Source organism: Plecotus auritus (assembly GCF_963455305.1).
Source record: "Plecotus auritus genome assembly, chromosome: 4".
NCBI classification, from domain to species: Eukaryota; Metazoa; Chordata; class Mammalia; order Chiroptera; family Vespertilionidae; genus Plecotus; species Plecotus auritus.
Window position 1 is genome coordinate 108,071,507 of NC_137775.1, and position 23,163 is coordinate 108,094,669.

A 23,163-nucleotide genomic window follows, 5' to 3' on the forward strand; every position below is an offset into this window, starting at 1 on the left:
GCGGGGTCCCTGGGCTCAACAGCAGGGCTCGGACACAGGGGCGGAGGGTGGGAGGTGGGACCCACCTTCACACGTGAGCAGGAAGAAGTCGGCGCTGTGGCTGAAGGACGCGCTGAAGTAGGTGCAGTTGCCCACCAGGTCGCAGGACAGGCACTGCCTGTTGAAGTTGCCCACCGTGCTGGCGCTGGAGAGGCAAAGGCGGGGCGTGAGCCCAGGAGGGAGGAAGCCCCCAGAGGTCCAGATCCAACCCGCTGGCCGAGTTCCCGCCCCAAAGGAGTCCTGCAGCCCCTGCCTCTCTCCCCTGCCTGCCCCGGGCTTTCCAGCCCCTGCCGCCGCCGGCACCTCGCTCTGTGGAGTGGTCTCGGTCCCCCGTGGCACCCCCGACGAGGACAGTGTAGCGTCTGGTCATGGAGTAACTGTAGGCCTCCCTGACCTCCTGTGGTCTCCAATTCCCAGAGCCTGTCCGAGGTCCTGCCCCCCACCCCTGAGGCCCCCCAGGTCTCACAGGGAGAAGGTGACAGAGGGGGACTCAACTAGACAAAAGCGGAAATATAACAAAGCGTCCAATTGGGCGGCTGAGCATGTCTCCTGATTTCCCCCCCAGAGGAGCTGCTGACCAGCGTGGACCCGCCCAGCCTGGCGCCCCCTGAAGCAGGACCCGCCTGCGCAGAGGGGCCCCTGCGCTGGAAGGGCCCCACATACCTGTAGAGGTGGCGTCTCCGGGGCAGGTCCTCGGTGCTGAGGAAGTAGCTGCGGAGAGCGCAGGTGACAGGAGTTAGTGGCTCCAGGGAAGGTGTGGCCTCACAGCCAGCTCCCCAGCCCCGTGCAGACCCTGCTCAGGGACCCTCATTCTGTGGCTACGGCAAGCACTGGGTCCATTTCGGTGGGGCTGAGCCTCTGCTGGCCCAGGGTCCTGCACCTGCCTGGGGGTCCTGCACCTGCCCGGGGGTCCCACACCTGCCTGGGAGTCCCGCACCTGCCCGCAGGCTCTGGTGTGGGGGCCAGGGTGGTGGTCATGTGGCCCTGGGTTTGGATGCGGAATCTCTTTACAGGATACCGGGGGAGATGCCTCTTACGGACTGATTTTCACCTCAGACCCCAAAGGGGAAGCCTGGGCGTGCGCCACATGACAGGGCGCCTGGCTGGCAGGTGGGCCTGGACCTCATCAACGAGCTGCATCCCAGCCACCTGGGCTGACAACCTGGGCAAGTCCCCCGCTCGCTGAGTCTCCGCTTATTCGCGTGTGGAGTGGGGAAAGCAGTAACCGCACTGGCCAAGCTCCAGCTGAATGGGGTGCAGCCCCTGGGGTCCTGAGCCAGGGCCTGGCCTCACCGGGACTCGGCAAACGCCCGCACGACAATGAGGCCCGTCCCCGGACTCAGCCACAGGCTTGGCTGCAGGGCCCGCCTTGCCACTGCTCTGTCCCCGCGGGAACTAGCTCCGCCTGTCCACATGGAGAGACCAGGGCCCTGCGGGCACAGGGAGATAGGCTGCGGACCAGGGTCCAGAACACATCTGGAAGTGGCCAGTGTGTCCCGTCCAGGAGGAAGGGCCGTCCCGCCCAGGGCACCACGCGCACTCACATCTTACTCCGCTTCTCGTCGTAGGACAGGATCTTGGTCACGTCCCAGTCCCCCGACGTGATGGACTGGATGTTGTCACTGCTGCTGTTGGGCTGCAACAGACAGGCCGTGAGGAGGAAGCGCGGCCCCACCAGCTTCCTTCCAGATCCTGGCCCCTCAGGTGCCAGGTGCAGGGTGTTGCCTGCCACCTGTCTCTCCTCGGAGTGGCCACCTGCCCACAGCCCTCCCCTCGGGCGTCCACATGGTCCCTGCTGTGGTGCTGACCATGGTGCCCCCACTGTGCCCTCCCACCGGTGCTGTCTTGTCTCAAGAGAATAATCAGTGCTCCATGTGCTGCTGGTACTATTTCTTTAACTTTTGTAAATCCAACTGGTCGACATTATTGTGGGGGATGGAGAGCGAAGAGAGAAATATGGGCAAGTCGGTGAAAAGGTGAGGAGATAGAGAAGGAGGGAAGGAAGGAGGAAGGAGGGAGGAAAGGAGAAAGGAGGGAAGGAAGCAGGAAAGGAAGGGAGGAGGAAGAGTAGGAAGGAAGGAGAAAGGGAGGTGGGAGGGAGGAGAAAGGGGAAGAAAGGAGGGAGGGAAGAAGGAAGAAGAGAAGGAAGGAAGGAGAAAGGGAGGTGGGAGGGAGGAGGGAGGGGGAGGAGGGAGGGAGGAGGGAGGGAGGGAAGAAGGAGGAAGAGAAGGAAGGAAAGAGAAAGGGAGGTGGGAGGGAGGAGGGAGGGGGAGGAGGGAGGGAGGAGGGAGGGAGGGAAGAAGGAGGAAGAGAAGGAAGGAAGGAGGGCAAGGGTGCCCAGAGCGCAGCCCCTGCCCAGCAGCAGTGAGGAAGCAGGGACTTGCCTGGGAGGACGACACGGTGATGTGGTAGAACTTGCCCTGCCCGCCCTGCGGGATGGCTCTGACGAAGAAGAACTTTCGCCCGTCCCTGGAGAACAGCGGCTCTTCATTCTGTGGGTGACAACAACCCCGTGAGTCCTGGCAACGGCTCCTTTGTTCCCCAGAGGCCGAGCCAGGGCCCAGGGCCAGCACACGGAGGGCCTTTGCTGCACGATCCCTAGTCAGAGACGCAGCTGAAAGCATCGACACTGTGTCGGGCTTTCCTTGGATCCGGAGCCCAGCCTTCCATTTCCTAAGACAGTGGAATAATGGGGAATTCAGAGGGGACATGCCAAGTGCCATGAAAGGGGCCCCACGTGTCACCACACTCGGCAGGCGGGGCTGGAGCCGGCACTCAGGCAGCCGGGGCCGTGTGTCCCCCTTTATGAGGCCTGGAACCAGGGCATTTTGCAGAATTCCTCTGGGGCCATTAATGATCTCTCCTAAGGAATTTAGAACAACCCCACACCTAATTCTGCCTGAAAACAAATCCTATTTTCTCCCTGTGTTTTTCTATTTTTTTTATTTTATCAAATCCAGTTTACACGGAATAGCTGACCAAGGAACAAGAAACAGCAAACAAGGACACATTGCACCCATCCTAGGAACATTGCACCCATCCCAGGAACACTGCATCCATCCTAGGAACATTGTACCCATTCTAGGAACATTGTACCCATTCTAGGAACACTGTGCCCATCTTAGGAACACTGTGTCCATCCTAGGAACACTGTGCCCATCCCAGGAACACTGTGTCCATCCTAGGAACATTGTACCCATTCTAGGAACATTGTACCCATTCTAGGAACACTGTGCCCATCCCAGGAACACTGTGCCCATCCCAGGAACACTGTGCCCATCCCAGGAACACTGTGCCCATCCCAGGAACACTGTGTCCATCCCAGGAACACTGTGCCCATCCCAGGAACACTGTGCCCATCCCAGGAACACTGTGTCCATCCCAGGAACACTGTGCCCATCCCAGGAACACTGTGCCCATCCCAGGAACACTGTGCCCATCCCAGGAACACTGTGTCCATCCTGGTACCCAGTCTAGAAAGTTGTGGGAGGAAACCACCTCCCACGTGCTCACTGTGCTACAGCATGGCTTCTAACTGGAGGAAAGTTGATGAGAAACAAAAGCAAGGGTTAGGGACATTCTTAATTGTCCTGGGGAGGGAATTCCAGGCTAGATTCAAAGCCAGTTGCCAGATCTCTACCCCGTTCCCCAAAAGCTAAGCAGCACTGCTCAGCCCCGCCGCCCCCGTGGGTGGTGTCACCTTGAGGGGCCAAAAGGGATTTGGGGTGACATCAGCTCAGCTCTCGGAAGCTCCAGTTGCGAAGTTCCCACCACGAACACCAACCAGTGGGCATCATGCACATTCCCTGACTCAAGGAGGCCCCCTGGCGCGGGATGGGGGCGAATTGTGAGCGGGCCCCAGCTGGCGGGCAGAGACTCATCTCCCTGCTGCCAACAAGCCCATGCAAATCCGAGGTGCCCAGAGAAATAAACTAACATGTGATTAAAATGACATTTAATCTCCAGGAACATTTGCAATGAAATGAAACCTTTAACCTGCAAATATTTATTTTTCCATTTAGAGTTGGAAGCGTGGCATTTACAAGTGAGAAAACGAGAAAACTGGCAGGTAATCGGGCTTTTCACATGGACTTCTGTTTGCCAAGTGCAGGACGGAAACTCCAGCGGTGCCTGTGCTTCTGGGTGTAGATGGAAGGGGCCACATGCTGACCTGACTAGTTCAGGGGAGGCCTGCATGGCGATTGTGCAAACTCAGAGACCTAAAGTAACCACAAAGGATGGTGTGAAAATTAAATATTTAACTGCAAACAGGTTATAGAGGGCAGTCGTGTCCTAGGCCAGGATTTTCCCTGACAAAGATCAACTTGGATCTTTGCTGAGCCCATTGCCTTTTTGCCTCTAAGATAACATACCTGTGAGATGTCTGGGTAACTTGTAACCTCTCTTTTTTCCGGACCCCACAGGGCACAACAAATGGCACCAGGACAGTCCCTCATTGTTATTGTTACCAAGTTAATGGTCAGCTCTTCACTATGTTAACTATCCTGTATCCATCTGTGTAAAAGAAGCACGTGTCCATCATTTCACTTTTTACCCTATCCCGGAGGTTCCCCCGCTTTGCTTTCTCCCACCTCCCTAATCTATCACCAATGGATTTCATGTAGCCCACTTACATGTTCCCCTTTGATGGTAACTTATAAAAACAAGCTAGACCTCCCCATTCTCCGGAGCACTATCTCAATTCGTTGAGGCTCTGCTTCCTGGCATACGGTGACAGTTTGGTTCAAATAAACTCACACAATTCTTTACAGGTCTGACTGGTGTTTACATTAACACGGGGAAGGACTGGCATGCTCGCAGAGAAAAATACTTGGGATAAGAGGAAAGAAGAATTAATTCTGGGCCGGACGCTCTGAAGGTCATGGACAGCGGTGACGGGGTGTGTGTGTGTGTGGGGGGAGGGGGGGCTGCCACTTTCTCTGGAATATTCCCAGAGGAGAGAGAGGGTGGTGGGAGATGGATGGGATGGATGCACACATTTGCCTCTGCTTGTTGGCTCAGGGAGGCTCTGTGGGGGCCCACTGCCTCACGGGGGAGATGGGAGGAAAAGCAAGGAGGGGGGAGGTTCCGATGGACGCCCAGGTGCCCTAGCTCACCCTGTTACCCTGGCAATGAGTATCTAGCAGACAGTTAATCTGAGAAGACGGGGTGTCTGGGAGGTTGCCACGAGGTTCCAGATTCCAGTCCTCTCCTTAAATGACACTGTGCCTGGGCCAACGGTGGTGGTTGGGGGCGGGGGGCGGCTGTGAACATCTGGGACGCCTTTGTGATGACTGGCGCTCCGCAGCCTCACTGGCCGCAGACGGCAGGTCCAGCTGCAATACGTTCCTCACTTGCCTTCTAGGACTGCGGGCATCTGAAGGATGCGCATCATCGTAAAGCTGCCTCCAGAAGGGAGATCAGGACAAGTGGTTGGAACTGATCTGCTCACGGACCTGGAGCTGCGTGAAGCGCCGGCACGCTCGGAGGGAACGATGCCTCCCAGGACCCTGTGTCTCCGGCTGGGATGCACCACCGCCTTGCCTGGCTGGATGAAGATGCATGCTGTTTGCTCAGCACGTGCTTTAACGTTTACATCATAAAAGCATGGGCTATACCTCACGCTACTTTCCTAGTGCTGGTGTGATTTTCTGTGGGAAGATCTGGCTTCTCAAATCACGTCCAGGCTGCCTGTTGGGTGCTCGGCTATCTCCCACTCGGACGAGAAGCACAGGCGGAGAGTCTGTATTAAAGGCTGAGTCCCTGGGGGCCCCTGCGGAGCTGAGGAAGGGGTGAGCGGAGGGGGCAGCTCCATGGCCTCTGGACCGAAGGTGACCTGCCAGGAGCGCCGTGGGAGTGCTCCGCCCCGTGGGAGTGCTGGGACGGGGGAGCGGGGCCGGACCTCGGACCAGCTGGCTCACAGCCCCGCCTGCCGGAAGCAGCAAAGCGCAGGTGGTTGGGTAAGTCTGCCCTCGCCTCCTCCTGTTCAGACACAGACTGCAGCCACGGAGGCCAGTCCCGATGCTGCCACCAGGGTCACGCCGTGCTCCCCGCACAGCCCGCCAGCAGCAGGACACCTAAGCTCTCCGAGCATATTTATGGTGATCCCGTTCCCACCTCTGCGGCACTGTGTGCTCTCACTGCCCTTCTGCTGGGATGTCCTGGGAGTTGAGGCTCCAGCTGGCTCATCTTTTAAAAAGTTGAGATGAAATTCACAGCACAAAATAGAACATTTTTATAAAAGGGAACTGAGCAGCTGGCCGGTGTGGCTCAGTTGGCTGGGCATCGTCATCCCATGTACCATGAGGCCGCTGGTTCGGTTCCGGTCAGGGCACATGCCCGGGTTGTGGGCTTGATCCCCAGTAGGGGGCGTGCAGGAGGCAGAAAAGGTGAACCAAGCAGTGGCATTTAGTGCCCTCACAGCTCATGCTGCCGCCATCTGTTCTAGTCCCAAAGTGCTCCCGTCGCCCCAAATCAAAGCCTTCACGCAGTGCGCGGCCCTGGCCCTTCGCAGGTCTCCAGACAATCCTGTGACCGTTTTCTGTTTCTGCAAATTCCCTTGTTCTGGCCATTTCACCGGCGTGGACCACAGGTGGCCCCCTGTGCCTGGCTGCTTTCTCCCGCTCAGCACGATGCTCACGGAGCCAGAAGCAGGAAGCAACCCAAAGTCCACCAGCAGCTAAGCCAGGGAGGTGGCTGCATGTGGGAGGCTCTGCGCCACAGCAGGCTGCGCTCAGCGACAGTCCCTGAAACCCACAGCGCCTGCACATGCCCGCCGACGCAGAAATAGTAGCTGGACACATAAACGGACAGATAAGGGAGTTTCCTGGCCTTTCTTTCATCTTGTGGCGTTTTAGCTGATGGAGGGGAAATGCCATGACGTTACTGTGGGTCTCTGTGCTTACACGGTGGGTCCAGGTAGCAGTTGAGGGCTTATCCCAGCCCCAGCCCAGCCCAGCCCCAGCCCCAGCTCCAGCCCAGCCCCAGCCCAGCCCCAGCCCCAGCCCCAGCCCCAACCCCAGCCCAGCCCAGCCCAGCCCAGCCCAGCCCCAGCCCCAGCCCCAGCCCAAGCCCAAGCCCAGCCCCAGCCCCAGCCCAGCCCCAGCCCAGCCCCAGCCCAGCCCCAGCCCCAGCCCCAGCCCAGCCCCAGCCCCAGCCCCAGCCCAGCCCCAGCCCAGCCCAGCCCAGCCCCGGCCCCGGCCCAGGCCTAGGCCCAGCCCAGCCCCAGCCCAGGTCCAGGCCCAGCCAACACCCTGGCGATATCAGGCTCCCCTGCTCTCTCGTGCTGCATTTGTTCCAGACTTGGACTTGGCACTCAAACTTGTTCACAGGAAAACCACCGTGGCCACCGTGGCCATTCACTTTTGGAGAAGATGGGCAGGGAGCAGACATGGACATGTTTAAAAGCAACAGTGTCCGTGTCTGAGGCCACCACCTGAGACAATGGACGGGAAGCTGGGGCTGATCGCCAGCCCACAGACAAAGGAGGGTGTGCAGTCGGCGCTACTGGAATGTTCGTGGAGCCACGAGGGCAGGTGCACTGCCCAGGCCCCCCGTTCCCACACATGATAAAGGAGCACACCTGCGCTCCCTCGCCACATTTCAGACTCGAATCTGGCGTGAGCTTCCCCCAGAATTTCCACAGTCTTCCTCCCGTTAGGCAGGGTAAGAGGGAAGTAACCCCCCACAGTGTCCCCCTGTTCTTCCTAATGCCAGGTGTGGAAGGAGAAAAATAAAGCAGAATATAAAAATGTTTCGGGTTCTCTTTTTTGTGTAAGTTTAATATATATATATATATATATATATATATATATATATACACACACACACACACTAGAGGCCTGGTGCACAAAATTCGTGCACTGGGGGGGGTGTTCCCTCAGCTCAGCCTGTGTCCTCTTGCAGTCCGGGAGCCCTTGGGGGATGTCCTACTGATGACATCCAAGGAGAGTAGGCCTAAGCCTTAAGTGGAACATCCTTAGCGCTGCTGTGGAGGCGGGAGAGGCTCCCACCACCGCTGCTGCGCTTGCCAGCCATGAGCCCGGCTTCTGGCTGAGCGGCACTCCCCTGTGGGAGCTCACTGACCACCGGGGGCAGCTCATAGTGCATCATAGCGACTGGTCATTCTGCCGTTCGGTTGATTTGCATATTAGCCTTTTATTATATAGGATATTTTTGGTTATGGAGTGAGTAACTGTAGACCTCCCTGACCTCCATGATCTCCAATTTCCAGAGCCTGTCAGAGGGCACTTCTTATCTGGGTCAGGGACAGGGGAAGCTGGGAGTGGGGTTGACATCCATCCCTGGGAGGCTCATGCTGAACCCCAGTGGCATCCGCTGCAAATGAGACCACAGAACCACATGGAGAAAACAGAACTATTGCCTGTGTTTCATTTTCTTCTGGGAAACCACCATTTTTAATTCACCCAAAGGGCATCATGTGCCTGAGACCTTACGTCTCACCAAACACTGTAGGTTGTCAAGAGCAGCAACTTTCAAACATCCTCCTCAGAGCCCGCCTTTCAGGAGTGCGAGAGCCATGGAGGGAGCAGGGCAGGAAGGCAGCCGCACTTACCAGGGCCACGCACGCCTAGTGTCTGCTTGGGGCTCCCCTGGGGTCATGGTGAGATGCAAACGCCCCCAGTGTGGGAACTCACTCGTGGAATAGTTACCTGTCTGTGGAGCCAGGCTTCACTTTCATCCTCGTGTTTCTGAAATGACATGAGAGCATTAGAGAAAGGCCTTGGGGCCACTACTATGTCCATGACCCGCAGAGTGAAGCAGTTTGCTTCCCATGTGCTGTGGCTGCATCGGCACAGACAGTGCTGGGGCTGCTCGGGATGAGGCCACGCTCGGGACCAGGCCACGCTCGGGACCAGGCCACGCTCGAGACCAGGCCACACTCGGGACCAGGCCATGCTCGGGACCAGGCCACTGCTCGAGACCAGGCCACACTCGGGACCAGGCCATGCTCGGGACCAGCCCACTGCTCGAGATGAGGCCACGCTCGGGACCAGGCTACCGCTCAGGACCAGCCCACTGCTCAAGATGAGGCCACGGTCGGGACCAGGCCACGCTCAGATGAGGCTGTCTCATAGTGTGGCTCAGAGCCAAAACCAAGTGTCCCCAAATAAGAAATGTCACTCTTCCAGCTCCGAGGACAACTCCATACAGGTAGGAATCCTTCGGAAGATGGGGCACATTTACCACTTGATGCTCACCCCTAACCAGGCATGTCCCCATTAGATGGTCACCTCTGACCCGGCACATGCCCAGGTAAAGGCGAACACAGTGCTGTTTGTTTTAGGAATTTGTGTGTGCACCCATACGTGCATATGTGGACATATCAACTCTGAGGAACAGCCCTTGTACGGAAACATTACGAAGGTTTAAAAAGTAAATGGAAAGTAGGCTACAGAACGTGTGGAGTAATCCTAACAGCAGATCAAACACATCCCCAAACCGTGAGCGGCCCTGGTGTTGGCCCGGCCTTCAGGCGCCCAGGGCTGTTGGTGGCCATGGAGTTTCGGTTGCGGACACTCCCAGGGGCACAGGTAAGAATTAGGAGCAATTCCCAGCTTCCTAGCCGGGTGTCCATCCTTCCTTCCTTCCCCTCGAGCAAGCCCATCAGAATAACATGGATCTGCTCTCAGTGATGTGCAAACCCAGGTAACCCCGGCCTGGCGGGGTAGTAGTGGGGAGGGCCCTCGGTCTCAGCACAGACTGCTGCGCCTCACTTAGGCAGTGCAGCGAGAGCTGCTGAAGCGGCTCCGGAGCCCCAACAGAGTGGCTTTGCAAGCCGTTTCCCTCTGCAGTTGGGAAATGAAAATTCAAGGCCAAAGAAAGAGTGCATGCAGTTGGAGGTACTGAATGAGCAAGCCTGGGGTGTCGGCAGTACTTCAGCTACCCACCAGGTGACACCAATGCAGAGACTTGGATGCAGGCTGCCACCTTGACCAGCAAGCAGCTGAGCGGTTTGCCTGCAGCGACCAAGCCCAAAGGGCTCACGGGTGGCCTCCTGAGGCGCGGTGCTCCCTGTCCATACGTACCTTGGTGCAGACGCCCGTGGTGGCATCGCAGAGGGTGAGGATGGACACGTTCTGCGCCCGGCTCAGCCAGTTCACGGCGACCTTGGTGTTGGTGGCCCACTTTACCATGGTGATGTAGTATTCCCTGGAAACACACAGGCACACAGATGAGCAGCTTGGCAGGAGCCACGGGACCAGAGACGGCTCGTCCAGGCCCTGGACGTTGGGGCCCATGGCTGAAGCACGTTGCAAGGTGGGGGGTTCCCAACTCAGGTGGGAAGGCCCAGCCTGCACTGAGGAAGCTCTGCATGCCATTTCCCTCTCCTGTAGTGACAAGATACCCAGACACGTCCTCTGGCTAATCCGGGAAACTGGCTCGGGTGCCCGTGAACTTGGCTTGACAGCCTAGAGGTCACATGCCCGAAAACACCACGGAGTTCTGTGCTAATGTCAGCAGGAGGGACCGGGCTGCTGGTGATTAATTCAGTTACGCAGAGCCCTCCAACACTGGGATTTTGTTTTAGGGGGAAAAAGTACATTTAAGAGGAAGAAGAAAATAAATGTACAGGAGAATATTCTCAGGTGAATTCGAAGAACGTTCTAGAGGGCAGCTAACACTCCTCCCATTGCTTGCCCCTGTAACCCCTAGTGAGGCAGCTGCTCAGGACGGCCTCTGTGGTCCTATGGACCCTTTGCCACTAGAGACTGCAGGACGGCGCTCGATAGCTCCCAGCTGGAAAGGCACCCTCGCACATTTCGCAACCACGTCCACAGAAAGGCCTGACTAGCCCGGGGCTTGCCCTGCGCCCCGGCTCACCAGGAGAGTCAATTGCTGTGCCGACCTCAATGTACCCGTTTGTTGTCAGCGTTTTTAACCACTTCACCTGAGCCAAGAGCCCGCGAGAAACTGGTCAGCCAGAGGGCAGGCCGGGCAAATGCTCGGGGCCGTGTCCTCGAACTCACAGAGAATATGGTGGTGGGTCAGGCAAGGGGAGCCAGCGTTTACGGTTTTCAGCCCTCCAGGTTTCCGGAGTCTTTGAAGCACTGTTTTTTGCGTGTGTCTGCCCAGCAAGCCCAGGCCCGTGGGGTCTGTCCCCGCTACAGGCTCGGAGCAGCGTGTGCAATGGGGGGGTTGAGCCGCTCCTCAATATTTCCCCATAAACACGTGGATGTGCTCAGGCCCTTAAAATCACCTCAAGGCCCAGCCTGCTCCAAAGGGAAGACTTTTTATTTGAATTATGTCACAAAAGGTCGGAGTCCCTTCTGGGCAGATGATGAAGAGGCAGGAAGTGGGGGAGCCATGGGGACGGACGCGTGCTCACTTCGCTCATCTGGCCATGGCCCCGGGGACGCGGATGTTCACGTGGAGGGTGTGGTGCGTGGGTCAGCGAGCACTGCGCCCGCTCCATCAGAAAACAGAGTCCGCCTGGGTGAGGTCAAGGGAAAAAGGCACAGCAGCCCCCAAACAGGCGCTGAGAGTCTCCGGCTGAAAGGGAGCCAGGGGGGATGAACGCCAGCGCCGGGCCATGGCTGGGCCGCTCGGCGAGCCGGTGGGGCGGGGCATGTTCTTCTCCTGCCCACTCACTGCCCTGCCCTCCTGGGAGCACCAGTCAGTACCCACCAAGGCTCTCCTACCTTGGCGTCACAGACACCCATCAACCTAGAACTCAAACAAGAGCCATTCTACAAAAGCGGCCGGAGGGAACCCTCTCAGCCCAGTGGAGCCCGACGCCACGCCCAGGCTCTGCTCAGCGACCCTGGGAGAAGCGGCCACGCAGCACCCACGGCCGGGAGAGGAGAGGAGCGAGGCCTCGCCGCCCCGTCTGCGCCGGACATCGGGGGTGGGCTCTGTCCCTGGGGAGGACACGAGGTCTTGTGCACATGAGGGGTGAGGAAATCACGTGGAAAGCAGGCAAGGAGAGCGGGAGCCTGACCTCCAGGGCGAGCGAGGGGACTTTAAGGAGCGAAGGGAAAGGTCAGGGAAATGGATTCGGAGAGGCGAGGGGCATTCGGGCAGCCCTACCAGGCTCTGGGGAAGGGCCCTGGAATGCTCTTTCGGAGTGGCCAGAGTGGGCGACAGGGAGGGACGGCACAAAGGCAAGCAAGAGATGCCGAGTGGTATGCACACCCGAGCAGCAGCCTTGCCCGCGCCCCCGGCGAATGAGGCAGACAGCAGGCATGCTCTCCCAGGCCCCGCGCCCGTGGGCACTGCTAATACGTCTGACAAAAGATAGAAGTCTGGCGGCTCCATTCTCTCCCCGGTTCTGGGCCTGACGGCATCTAACACCCTGGTGTGCCTTTAACAACTAGTACAGGGCGCATCTCTGTGACTAGCCGCCTCTGAGGGCAGTCACAGGTGAAGGCTCCAGTGACAAGCGCAGCATGTGAGAAGGTAATTTCTAAATCCATTCGTCCCCATCTGCTCCGAAACTGCTACCAATCTGATCACAAAATTTGAATGCAAATATAAAGTCCTTATTAGGTGATAAAATAATATAAAATAAAAGAAATATTGGGTGAATATTTCATAGAATTATAAACATTGAGTAATTTTTTCAAGGAAGATTAAAGACAAAAACACAACTGATGAAACAGAAAGACAGCGTTTAAGAGAAAGGACTACAAACATACTATGTTCCTAGATGTGGTCAAGCTTTTAAAATCATGACCATCTGGGGAAGAACAGACTGATCGCAGTAAGCGCTGGTGGCAGCAACCGCCCCCGCCTTACTCACTTTTGTATCTTCCGCACTTGGCATGGCTTGTCCCCCGGTAAGTACTGAAAGAAAGCCACTTAATTCTAATAGGAGGAGAAAGAGCTTCTTTTCCACGAGGGGCTCAGCTAATAAAATAATTCGAAAGTTTATACATAAGAAGAAATGAACAAAAATGGCCAAGATAGTCTTTAAAATATTCTAACCCTCCCAAGGGGGGTGTATACAACAAGCTGCTAATGCTATATAGTTTGGCCCTAGACTTTTTACTGTTGTAAGAATCAGTAGGTCTACAAGCCAGTGAACAGCCTTAAATCACAATGGTTTCCATAGGAACAGAACAGTTAATATAATTTAATCTATATATCTAAAAGCCTAAGTGACTGGCTGGTAACTATGACGCGCACTGACCACCAGGGGGCAGATGCTCAATGCATGAGCTGCCAAGCAACAGCAACTTTGCAGAGTGCCCTCTTGCACTCTGGGACCCCTCAGGGGATGTCGGACTGCCAGTTTTGGCCCGATCCCCGCAGCCAGGCCAAGGGACCCCACCTGCCTGAGGGGCCCTGCTCACTCTGCAGACGCCCTTCAAGCTCTGGCACGGCCCAGGTGTGGCTGGCCAGGGAGGGACCGTGGGAGGTTGGCTCCAGGGTGTGTCAGGCCCGTCTCGTCCTGTCCTGCCCCGCTGGCCACCTTCTAATTAACTTTTTTTCAATGTGCACGAATCCGTGCACCAGGCCTCTAGTATTTTATAAAAGTGTCAGACCAAACCAGTGGGGAAAGAAAGATTTATACAACCAATGGTGCTGGGAATATGGCTTAATGATAAAAACAAAACAAAACAAAAAAACAACGAAACAAAACAGACAAGCAAATAAAGAATAGGTACGCATTTCTAGAAAAAAATCTCAAAAGAAAATTTATCCAAATGCTTAATAGTTCGTGGGATGGCAAGTGATGATTATTTCAATAAAGTGGAGATTACTTTTTAAATAAGAAGGTCATAAGGAGAAACTGGAGGTTTCCCATGTAAGTTGGTGGGTTTATCATGTTTGTTAATGGCTCCTCTCTGTGGAAACCTAACTGTGATGATCATAAAGGAATAAGGCAGGTATGTTCCCTTACTCCTCCTCTGCAGACAGAAGAGCAGTAAGCGGCAAGGCTGGTTGAAAAAGCAGCACCCTAAAATCCCTGCACAGCAGGACCCAGAGAAAATTCTGGGGACTGGAGGTCTAGGTACAGTATCATGCAGCAGAGAAATGTGCTGAAGAGGAATTTCAGCTGAGAGGCTCTGAATGAGGCAGATGATAAATGAAAACCCATTTGGATATGTTATTTCAAAATCAAAAGAGCTTTTGGAACAAGAAAATAGGTGATCCCCAGATGAACAGGTATCAGAGAGACACGAGGCTGGCCATCAGCAACACTGAATTCCAGAAGCAATGGTGCCCTACCCCCAAATTTGAGGGACAATAGTTTTCAAACTACAGGTCTTCATACTGCTAAAATTTTCAACAAATGTGAGAAAAAGACAGTTTTTTGATATTCAAGAATTCCAAAAGTTTGCTTCCAATCATCCCTTCTTAGGAAAACACCTTGAGGATGTCCTCTGGACAGAAGTGGGGGTAACTCAGGAAGAAGAGGACACACTGGCTCCCAGGAGGGAGTGCAGCAAGGGAAGTCCCAGGATGGCCACGGTCAGATGTGATCGCGAATGACCAGTCCAGACTAGAGCAGGGTGGTGGAGGACCCTCGGAGAGATGGATCTGGGGGAAAGGCATTGCGACAGAGCACCTGATAGAGTTTGGAAAATAAAAATGAAAGTCTGATAAAACCAAATAGTCCACGTGAAAAATAAAGGCAATATAAAACTCTGGGAAAAACAAAAAAACAGAACATAACAGAGACACAGTCACAGAATACTACTCAGCTCTACCATGCAAGATAATTACTTATAATGAAGTCAGTGGTGTTTATTTTAATGTTTTAGAATCAGCCTACAGATAAGTAATGAAGATTTAATTATGGTTACAAGACAGAATGCAAATGTCATAAATCTCAATGATATAAAATTTAAAAAAAGGCAACAGAAGTTTCAGGAACAGGGAAGGGACCTGTAGGAAAGGGTGGGACTAATATCTTATAAACTGGGAGGTGTGACTTCCTGTTTATCATAATGCAATGTGAAGGGAACTTGAGGCAATATTATCTATAATAATAAAAGCATAATATGCTAATTAGACTGGACATCATTCTGAACGTGATTCCAGACATCCTTCCAGACGAAGCCGGGGTCAGAGGGAAGCCCAGGTCCCAGGTGCCTGCCCACAGGACCTGGGTGACACGGGCGCACAGCACTGTGCAGGTGCTCCAGTGCACAGGACCTGGGGTGACAGGTGCGCACAGGACCTGGGGTGACACGGGTGCACATGACCTGGGGTGCCCTGGTGCACAGGACCTGGGGTGACAGGGGTGCACAGCACCACGGTTGCTCCAGCCACAGGACCTGGACACAGGCCTCTCCACCTGTGGCCCCAGTGCCATCGTTACGGCCGTTGCCCCTGCGCTGTCCTGGCTTCTGGGCTGTGATGACCAGTGGAGAGGCCAGGATAGTGCCTGATGCGGTGGCGCACACAGAGTGTTTCTGGCGGGCCACACCGGTGGGCTGATATTTTTTTAATGTTATTTATTTCTTTGTCACTGTCTGCCCTGCCTAGGTCTTTGAGGACATTGGTTAGGTCTCCTTCCTATTTATACCTCTGCACAAAGTAGGCATCTGATTTTTAGCTTTTCTACCGTAGTGCTGAGGGAAACGAGAATAGGTCTCCCCCAAATAGGCTTTGGATGTGATGGTTATTCTGAGCTGAAGGCCATGAAAGCAGCCTCACCCCTTTCTGTCAGAGGCAATGGGGGAAAGTCTCTTTTTCCTGGGGACAGAGCTGAGCTCAGAGACAAGCCCCAGGAGCCCACACACCAGCCCCAGGAACCACAGAGGAGCCCCGGGAACCGCAGACGAGCTCCGGGAACCACAGACGATCCCCGGGAACCACAGACGAGCCCCGGGAACCGCAGACGAGCCTCGGGAACCGCAGACGAGCCCCGGGAACCGCAGACGAGCCCCGGGAACCGCAGACGAGCCTCGGGAACCGCAGACGAGCCCCGGGAACCGCAGACGAGCCCCGGGAACCGCAGACGAGCCCCGGGAACCGCAGGCTGGGCGTGGCTCTGCGTGACGTGGCGTGGGCATGGTGTGTGGCAGGCGGACATTTCCCAGAGCTCATAGTGGAGGGCCCTGTTGAACCCATAACCCAGCAAACTTCCCCTCACACTTCTGTGTCCCATGGTCCCTGCACACCCAGCTTTGCCAACGCCCTGCGGCCTGGCTCTAACACCTCACTGGTTCCCTTGGTAACCACATGCTCATTGCTCTGCCTGAGAATCACAGTCTGACCAGCTGGAGGGGCCACGGTGGTGGTGGGGGGCGGAGAATATGAACCAGAAGTTCCGAGGACGAGGCCTGGCTGAGTCCCCGAGGGGAGGGGCGCCAGCGACAGCTGGGATTTACAGCCAGGAGATGGGCGGAGCCCTGAGCCTGACCTGTGCTGAGCGCATTCTCTCACTCCGTTGCCACAGCCACCCTTGAGAGTAACACGTCTCTTACTAACATCACCTCATTGTAGCGGAGGAAACTGAGGCGGGACCGAGGCCAGACCAGATGCGAACCCGGCAGTGGTCCCTGTCAACCAGCGGTCCTCGACCTGGGGGCACCAGGCAGTGACCGGAGACATCTGTGATTGTCACACTGAGGGAGGCACTTGGACCCGTGAGCAGAGGCCAGGACTGCTGACCACGACAGCGCCCAGGGTGTCCCCACAGCTGAGGCTCTGGCCCCAACGCCGATCGGATCACAGACACACCCTCAACAGGTGCTGTCACCTGCAGACTAGTCAGCCCCTCCTCCGCGCCCTCCCCCCTCCCCACTTCCTTCTGGCCCTTCCCACCTGCAACTGTTCACACAGTGCCCAGTCTCGGGTATCCTCTGTGCCTCCTTCCCTGCCGCATCCTCAGTCTCATGGTTGGCCGATAATAACTGCTCAGGAAACATAGACTGCCAGGTGGCGCACGACTTCTGATCTGTCTGTGCTCACCTGGGGACAGTGCTGAGGGAGTGTGACAGAGAAGGGTACGGCAGGGTGGCTGCTGCGTATGACAGCCTTATACTGCGGAGAAAGGGCATTGCCAATAGCTCAGGAAATGAGAGCAAGCAGGGCCCTGAAGGTGGCCCCAAAGCTCGGGCTCAGACAGAGCTAATGCTCACTGTCCTTGGAGCTGACCATGCCTGCGGCACCACCAAACTGACTGCATGAGATTTTCAATGAACTCCTGCAGTCGGCTCACATGTTCCGGGGACTCTGCGTGTTAATTCAGTGAGTCTGCGGGATGGGGCCCCAGGAAGCATGGCAGGGATGGGCTGCAGGAAAACAGGGCATCTATGGGCGCCAGGAGAAGGCGGAGCAATGAGCGGGTGCTCCTCCTCTCCCAGCCAAGCAGTGCCAGTCGTGGGTCTGTCCCCGACCAGCGACCAGTGCACAGGCAGGGCCCACTCCCGGGGGCGGGGCTGCAAGAGTCAGGCCTGGGGACCGGTGGCGAGAGGGGGTGGCGAGAGGGGGTGGTGAGAGGCGGGGCATCGGTCCCGGGTGGAACCCACGCAGGGAGCCCTTCGCCTGAGGCCGTTAGCACACTTTCCATTCACTAAAGGAGGAAGGGTTGGACTCCCCCACCCAGTCCATGGAGTCCTACAGAGACCTCCTCTGTGGACGTGGGCAGAGGGTCTGACCGTGGGCGTCACCACCAGAGATACCACCACTCACAGACCAGCAGAACCACCGGCTCACTCCTCAGCCCTGAGCCGGCTGCTGAGGAGCCAGAGTGGCTGGCCTGGCTCCTGTCCTGCCAGGAGCTGCCAGGAGCTGCCCACAATGCGGGGACTCTGCAGGGGCAGAGCTCTGGCAGCATCTGGGCTGGCATTTGCCGAGTCTGAGGAGGAATCGCTCTTGGCTTCCCAGGGCCATTTATAGACTTGCAGGGCTCTCTGCATGAGGGGACCTGGTGCCAACCGAACGCCCGCCCCTTCCCCCAGTCCCCGCCCATATTTAATGACACATAAGTGGGCTCTGGAAATTTCCACGCCTCCAGGCTCCTTGAACTTTGGGACAAAATGAAACTGATATTCAGGCCACTTCGCTTTGATAGATGCTACTCAGTTGTTTTGATTAAAAACAAATCCACCTGCCATAGATGTTAATAATAACAGGGTCGTCTGTGTCAACATGTCCCCCCAACGGCACGCTGCTCCTTCACCCTCTGGGGGAGTTGGCTCATGAAACAGCGGGTACAGGGCTGCTCTGGAGTAACTCTCCAAAAATGGGGTGTCATGGACAAAAAGTGCGATTCCATGGGCTGTTTTTGGAAAGATGGAGTCAGTGCGCCCCCTGCTGGACACCTGTGGTCAACCCCATGGCCCTTTGGGAGGAGCGCAGCCAGGTACCCGGAGGAGGGTGAGAGATGTGGGACTGCATGACTGCTGTCCCTTCGCCAGGACACCCAGCTAAAACATGGAAAACAAGGTAATTACCTTTTTCTTGGGTGTTTAGGTTAGCAGTAAAATATGTCGGGGCCTGGAGAGACCAGGCACCTTTAACAACCATTCATCTCGTCATTGCTATTTTCTAACGTAACTGAGGGGAGCAAACCTCATCCGCGGGTCGTCAGGTGGCGTCATCTCCAGGTCGTGGGTGGGCCCATTTAAGCCGATGACGTGCAGGGAAATACTGGGGTTTTCACACCCGGCCTGGGAGGATGAGAGGACAGGACGTGAGGTGCCACTGCGGCCTGGCCGGAGCCAAGCCTGTGTGGTCTTCCGAGGGCACAGGCTCCGGGGCCTGCAGCTCAGAGCTAAGGAGCAAAGCCTCCTGAGGGCAGGCTGCTCCTGCATGAGCTGACCACTTCTCCTCTTGGCTGGAAGCCTGCCCTCTCCTCACTGAGCCCAGCCCTCCCCCCGCCTCCCGCCTCCCACCCCCTGTCATCACCAGGTGAGCACCACTCCATGGGCTTAACCGCTGAGAGTGGGAAACAAATAGACAAGGAGAAGGAGTGAAAATTCTGGAAGTGAAGATGATGGTGATGACCGCATGGCCCAGTGGGGGGGAAAACGAAGTCCTTTAAACCACCTCTCTCGGAATCCCACTCCCTCTGTCCTGGGACCAGTGGCACCAGCAGGAAGGGGAAGGGGACTATGTGGTATTGCACCGTCAGCAGGACTGTGGGTGGAACTGATGCCCTCGCTTCCTCTGCTCCCTGTAGAGGGAGAAGCTCAGGTGGAGGAGGAAATCCGCCCCACGGCAGGGCAGAGTCAGGTGGGTCGACCAGCTCATGGCTCTGATTTGAGAGAAGCATTATGGGGCAAAAAGTGGTTGAGTTCTGTGGCCAGAATATGCTGACTTTCTGTTAAAATATGAAATCTCAAACCCTCAGTGATCTGGGGTTTTATCAATCTGACTTCTGAGCACCAGTCCCAGAGCTCACTGTAAGGTCAAGGCCCTCACTGTTAGACCAAGGTCCTCACTGTAATGTCAAGGCCCTCACTGTAAGGTCAAGGTGCTCATTGTAAGGTCAAGGCCCTCACTGTAAGGTCAAGGCCCTTAAGTAGGGCCAAGGCTCTCACTGTAAGGTCAAGGCTCTCACTGTAAGGTCAAGGCCCTCACTGTAAGGCCAAGGTCCTCACTGTAAGGTCAAGGCCCTCACTGTAAGACCAAAGCCCTCACTGTAAGACCAAGGTCCTCACTCTAAGACCAAAGTCCTCACTGTAAGGTCAAGGTCCTCACTCTAAGGTCAAGGTCCTCACTATAAGGTCAAGGACCTCACTGTAAGACCAAGGTCCTCACTCTAAGGTCAAGATCCTCACTATAAGGTCAAGGCCCTCACTGTAAGACCAAGGTCCTCACTCAAAGATCAAGGTCTTCACTGTAAGGTCAAGGCCCTCACTGTAAGGCCAAGGTCTTCACTGTAAGGCCAAGGCTCTCACTATAAGGTCAAGGCCCACACTGTAAGGTCAAGGTCTTCACTGAAAGGTCAAGGTCTTCACTGTAAGGTCAAGGCTCTCACTGTAAGGTCAAGGTCTTCACTGTAAGGTCAAGGCCCTCACTCCTAGATTACGGCTTCACCCGGGAAACCACTCCAGCTTTGGGTGGTCAGATGAACGTCAGAGAACCGGCTGTAGTGTGTGTGTGTGTGTGTGTGTGTGTGTGTGTGTGTGTGTGTGTGTGTGTGTCCATGTGCATGTGGATGGGTTGAGAGGCTCAGCATCATCCAGCACACTTTACTTAACTGTATCCAGCTGTCACCCAGGCCCTTCCACGGGTTTGGTGAATGACAAGCTGGAGCCGGAGTGAAGGAATTCTGTCAGAAGGCATATCCTTGTCACATGCTGACAGTCAGGTGCCCTTCGGACAGGAACACAGCAGAGACAAAGCTCTGGCCTTGGGACCCACGTGTCTCTACCTGGGACCTCGCTAGACAACAGGCACATTTGGGAAGAATCACAGGAATGGGTCTGTCCTATCAGCTGCTATGAACGGAGTGTCTGTGTTCTTCCCGAATGAAAATGTGAGGCCCCGATCCCCATGGGATGGGGTCTGCAGGTGGGGCCTTTGGGAGGTAACTGGAGTTAGATGAGGTCATGAGGGTGGGGCCCCATGTTGGGGTTTGTGTCCTTAGAAGGAGAGGAAGACACCAGAGTGCTCTCTTTGCCGCGTGAGGACACACGCGGGAGTGGCTGGCTGGAAACTGGAAGAGGGTTCTCAGTAGAACCCGACTGCATTGGCACCTCCTTAGACTCCCAGCTGCAGCCCGTGAGGAACAGATGTCTGTTGAATGTGGTGTTTGTTACAGCCGCCCGAGCTGACTGAGACACTCTGCACCTGGCTGGCCTCACCTGTACACTACCTATCATCCCTCCTGCTGCAAAACCTCCCCGTTGGCACGTCCAGGCTGTCTTGTGTACAGCCATGTGGCTGCAGCTCTCCGGCCCTCTGATGGCATGGGCAGCTGGGGCTCAGTACTAGCTGGCCCAGACAGGAAGTGAGCACTGTCGCCAGGTGGGTTCAGGAGTAGTCTAGTGCAGTGTGTGGGTAGCAGGACAGCTGCCCGTGTGTGTCCACGGGAGCTGCATCCACTCTGTCCTACCGAGCAGGCAGGAGAGGTTTGGGCGTCAGCCCTCCTCCCCGCCGCCCCCCCTCCCTGGCACTGCGCTGCTCTCATTTGCTAACAGAGAGAGGTGGGATGCTGGCCCCGTCCCACCCACTGCACCCTTGTCTCCTGCTGGCTCCTGCGGCTGGCAACTTGGTCTGAGAAGCAGGTAGACACACTACCGGTCAGAACACGACCAAGTACCACAGCCCATTGTGGACCCAGGGGTTGGCAGACAGGTCCTGCTCGCTGCCCAGAAACAGATCCTAAAAAGGGGATGAGGGGGTGTCTGCAGGAGCAGTGTGAGGGTTTGTAACCTGGAATGAAGCTTAGACACAAGGTTAATGGCAGTTCAATTGTTTAAAAGAAAGTTCAACAAATTGAACTCAACCGATGCGGAGAGAACACCACGTAGGGGAAGTAATTCATCCTGCCTCTGTTGACTGTGTTGCTCCTAATGGGTCTGAAGGTCCCAGCCCCACCATGGGAGTGGCTGGCTGGGGGGTTAAGCGGCAGGGCAGTTTGTTCCATGGCATCTCACCTACCTTGGGGTAGTGGTAGAGCTTCCCCGTGGGGTACACGGCACCCGTGTAGGCTGGGAGCTCCATGATAGGCACGCGGGAGTCATTGATGGTGGCGTAGGCAAGCCTCGTACCATCCGGAGACCACCAGTGGGCGATGTGGGTCTTTAAAATCTCCTCTAAGGGAAAACAGAGATGTGAACAGTCAGCACACGGAGCAGGGTCCACAGTGAGCAGGCATGGCCATGAGCTGCCAGGAGATGTGAGGCCCCGACACTGTGCTTCTATGGCCTCTGAGAGGTCTCCCTGGGTCCTGCATTTGCCCCCCATCCACAGGGCTCAGAAGTGCCCAGTGATGACGCCAAGCTCACACCACCAACCTGGCCAATCAGGGCCCAGCTGAGCCGAAGCTGACCCCCTGGACACAGGACAGAGATGTGAGCCCCCTGAGTCTAACACGCGCGTTTTGAGTTGGATTACTATTGTGCTGAGGAGGGTAGATCTGAACAGAACCTGAGGAAATCCGTTCACTCTGAAGCAGGCACAGCCAGGCCGACCCACATGAAAGAGCTGGCTGCGCTGGAGGCTGAGCTAAGGACACCCAGCCCGGCTCCAGGGGATGCCTAGGGGTTCATGCCCACCGTGTGCACACTGTGTGGATGTTATGTGTACACTGTGTGTATACTGTGTGTATATCATGTGTACACAGTATGTACACTGTGTAGATGTCATGTGTACATTGTGTGTATATCATGTGTACACTGTATGTACACTGTGTGGATATCACGTGTACACTGTATGGATCCCATGTGTATCCTCTATGCATACTCTGTGTGTACTATGCATATCCTGAGTGTATACTGTGTGCATCCTGTATGTATACTGTATGTATCTTGTATGTATACTCTGTGTATATTGTGTACCGGTATATCCTGTGTGTATACTGAATGTATACTCTATGTACACTGTGTATATCCTGTGTATATACCATGTGTATTCTGTGTGTATACTGTATATATGCTCTGTATACTATGTGCATATTGTGCATATCCTGTGTATATTGTGAGTATACCATGTGTATACTGTGTATACCATGTGTATACTGTATGTATACTCTGGGTATACTGTACATATCCTATGTGCATAGTGTGTGTGTCCTGTGTGTATACCGTGTGTATGTATAGCTGTATATATTGTGTGCACCCTATGTATATCATGTATATATTATGTGTATCCTGTGTGTTTACTGTTTGTATACTCTGTGTATACTGTGTGCATACTGTGTATATCCTGTGTGTATACTGTATGTATGTATATGCTGTATATATTGTGTATCCTATGTATATCATGTATATACTGTGTGTATCCTGTGTGTTTACTGTTTGTATACTCTGTGTATACTGCGTGCATACTGTGTATATCCGGTGTGTGTCCTATGTGTATGTATACACTGTATATATTGTGTGCATCCTGTGTATATTATGTGTTTCCTGTATGTATACTCTGTGCATATTGTGTATATAGTGTGTGTACTGTGTTTATACTGCGTATACCCTTATTCATGCATACACATGGACTCTCTTGTGCACAGCCGTGCTAGTGTGCCCCTCGCCT

The 23,163-nt window shown here is 55.3% G+C and overlaps 1 protein-coding gene across 7 annotated transcripts in view; it reads right to left on the reverse strand.

The window, feature by feature from the left end:
* Positions 1-23,163, reverse strand: part of DPP6 (dipeptidyl peptidase like 6) — a 684,077-nt gene that overhangs the window by 32,929 nt on the left and 627,985 nt on the right. For all 7 annotated transcript variants that reach the window (XM_080664796.1, XM_080664799.1, XM_080664800.1 and 4 more), the window contains exons 9-16: positions 21,574-21,728; positions 18,535-18,632; positions 10,089-10,212; positions 8,712-8,750; positions 2,424-2,531; positions 1,584-1,675; positions 703-750; positions 66-184 (exon numbers count right to left, since the gene is read on the reverse strand). In XM_080664796.1, coding sequence (XP_080520922.1) covers positions 66-184; positions 703-750; positions 1,584-1,675; positions 2,424-2,531; positions 8,712-8,750; positions 10,089-10,212; positions 18,535-18,632; positions 21,574-21,728 — 783 coding nt within the window. The remainder of the gene's footprint in view (positions 1-65; positions 185-702; positions 751-1,583; positions 1,676-2,423; positions 2,532-8,711; positions 8,751-10,088; positions 10,213-18,534; positions 18,633-21,573; positions 21,729-23,163) is intronic.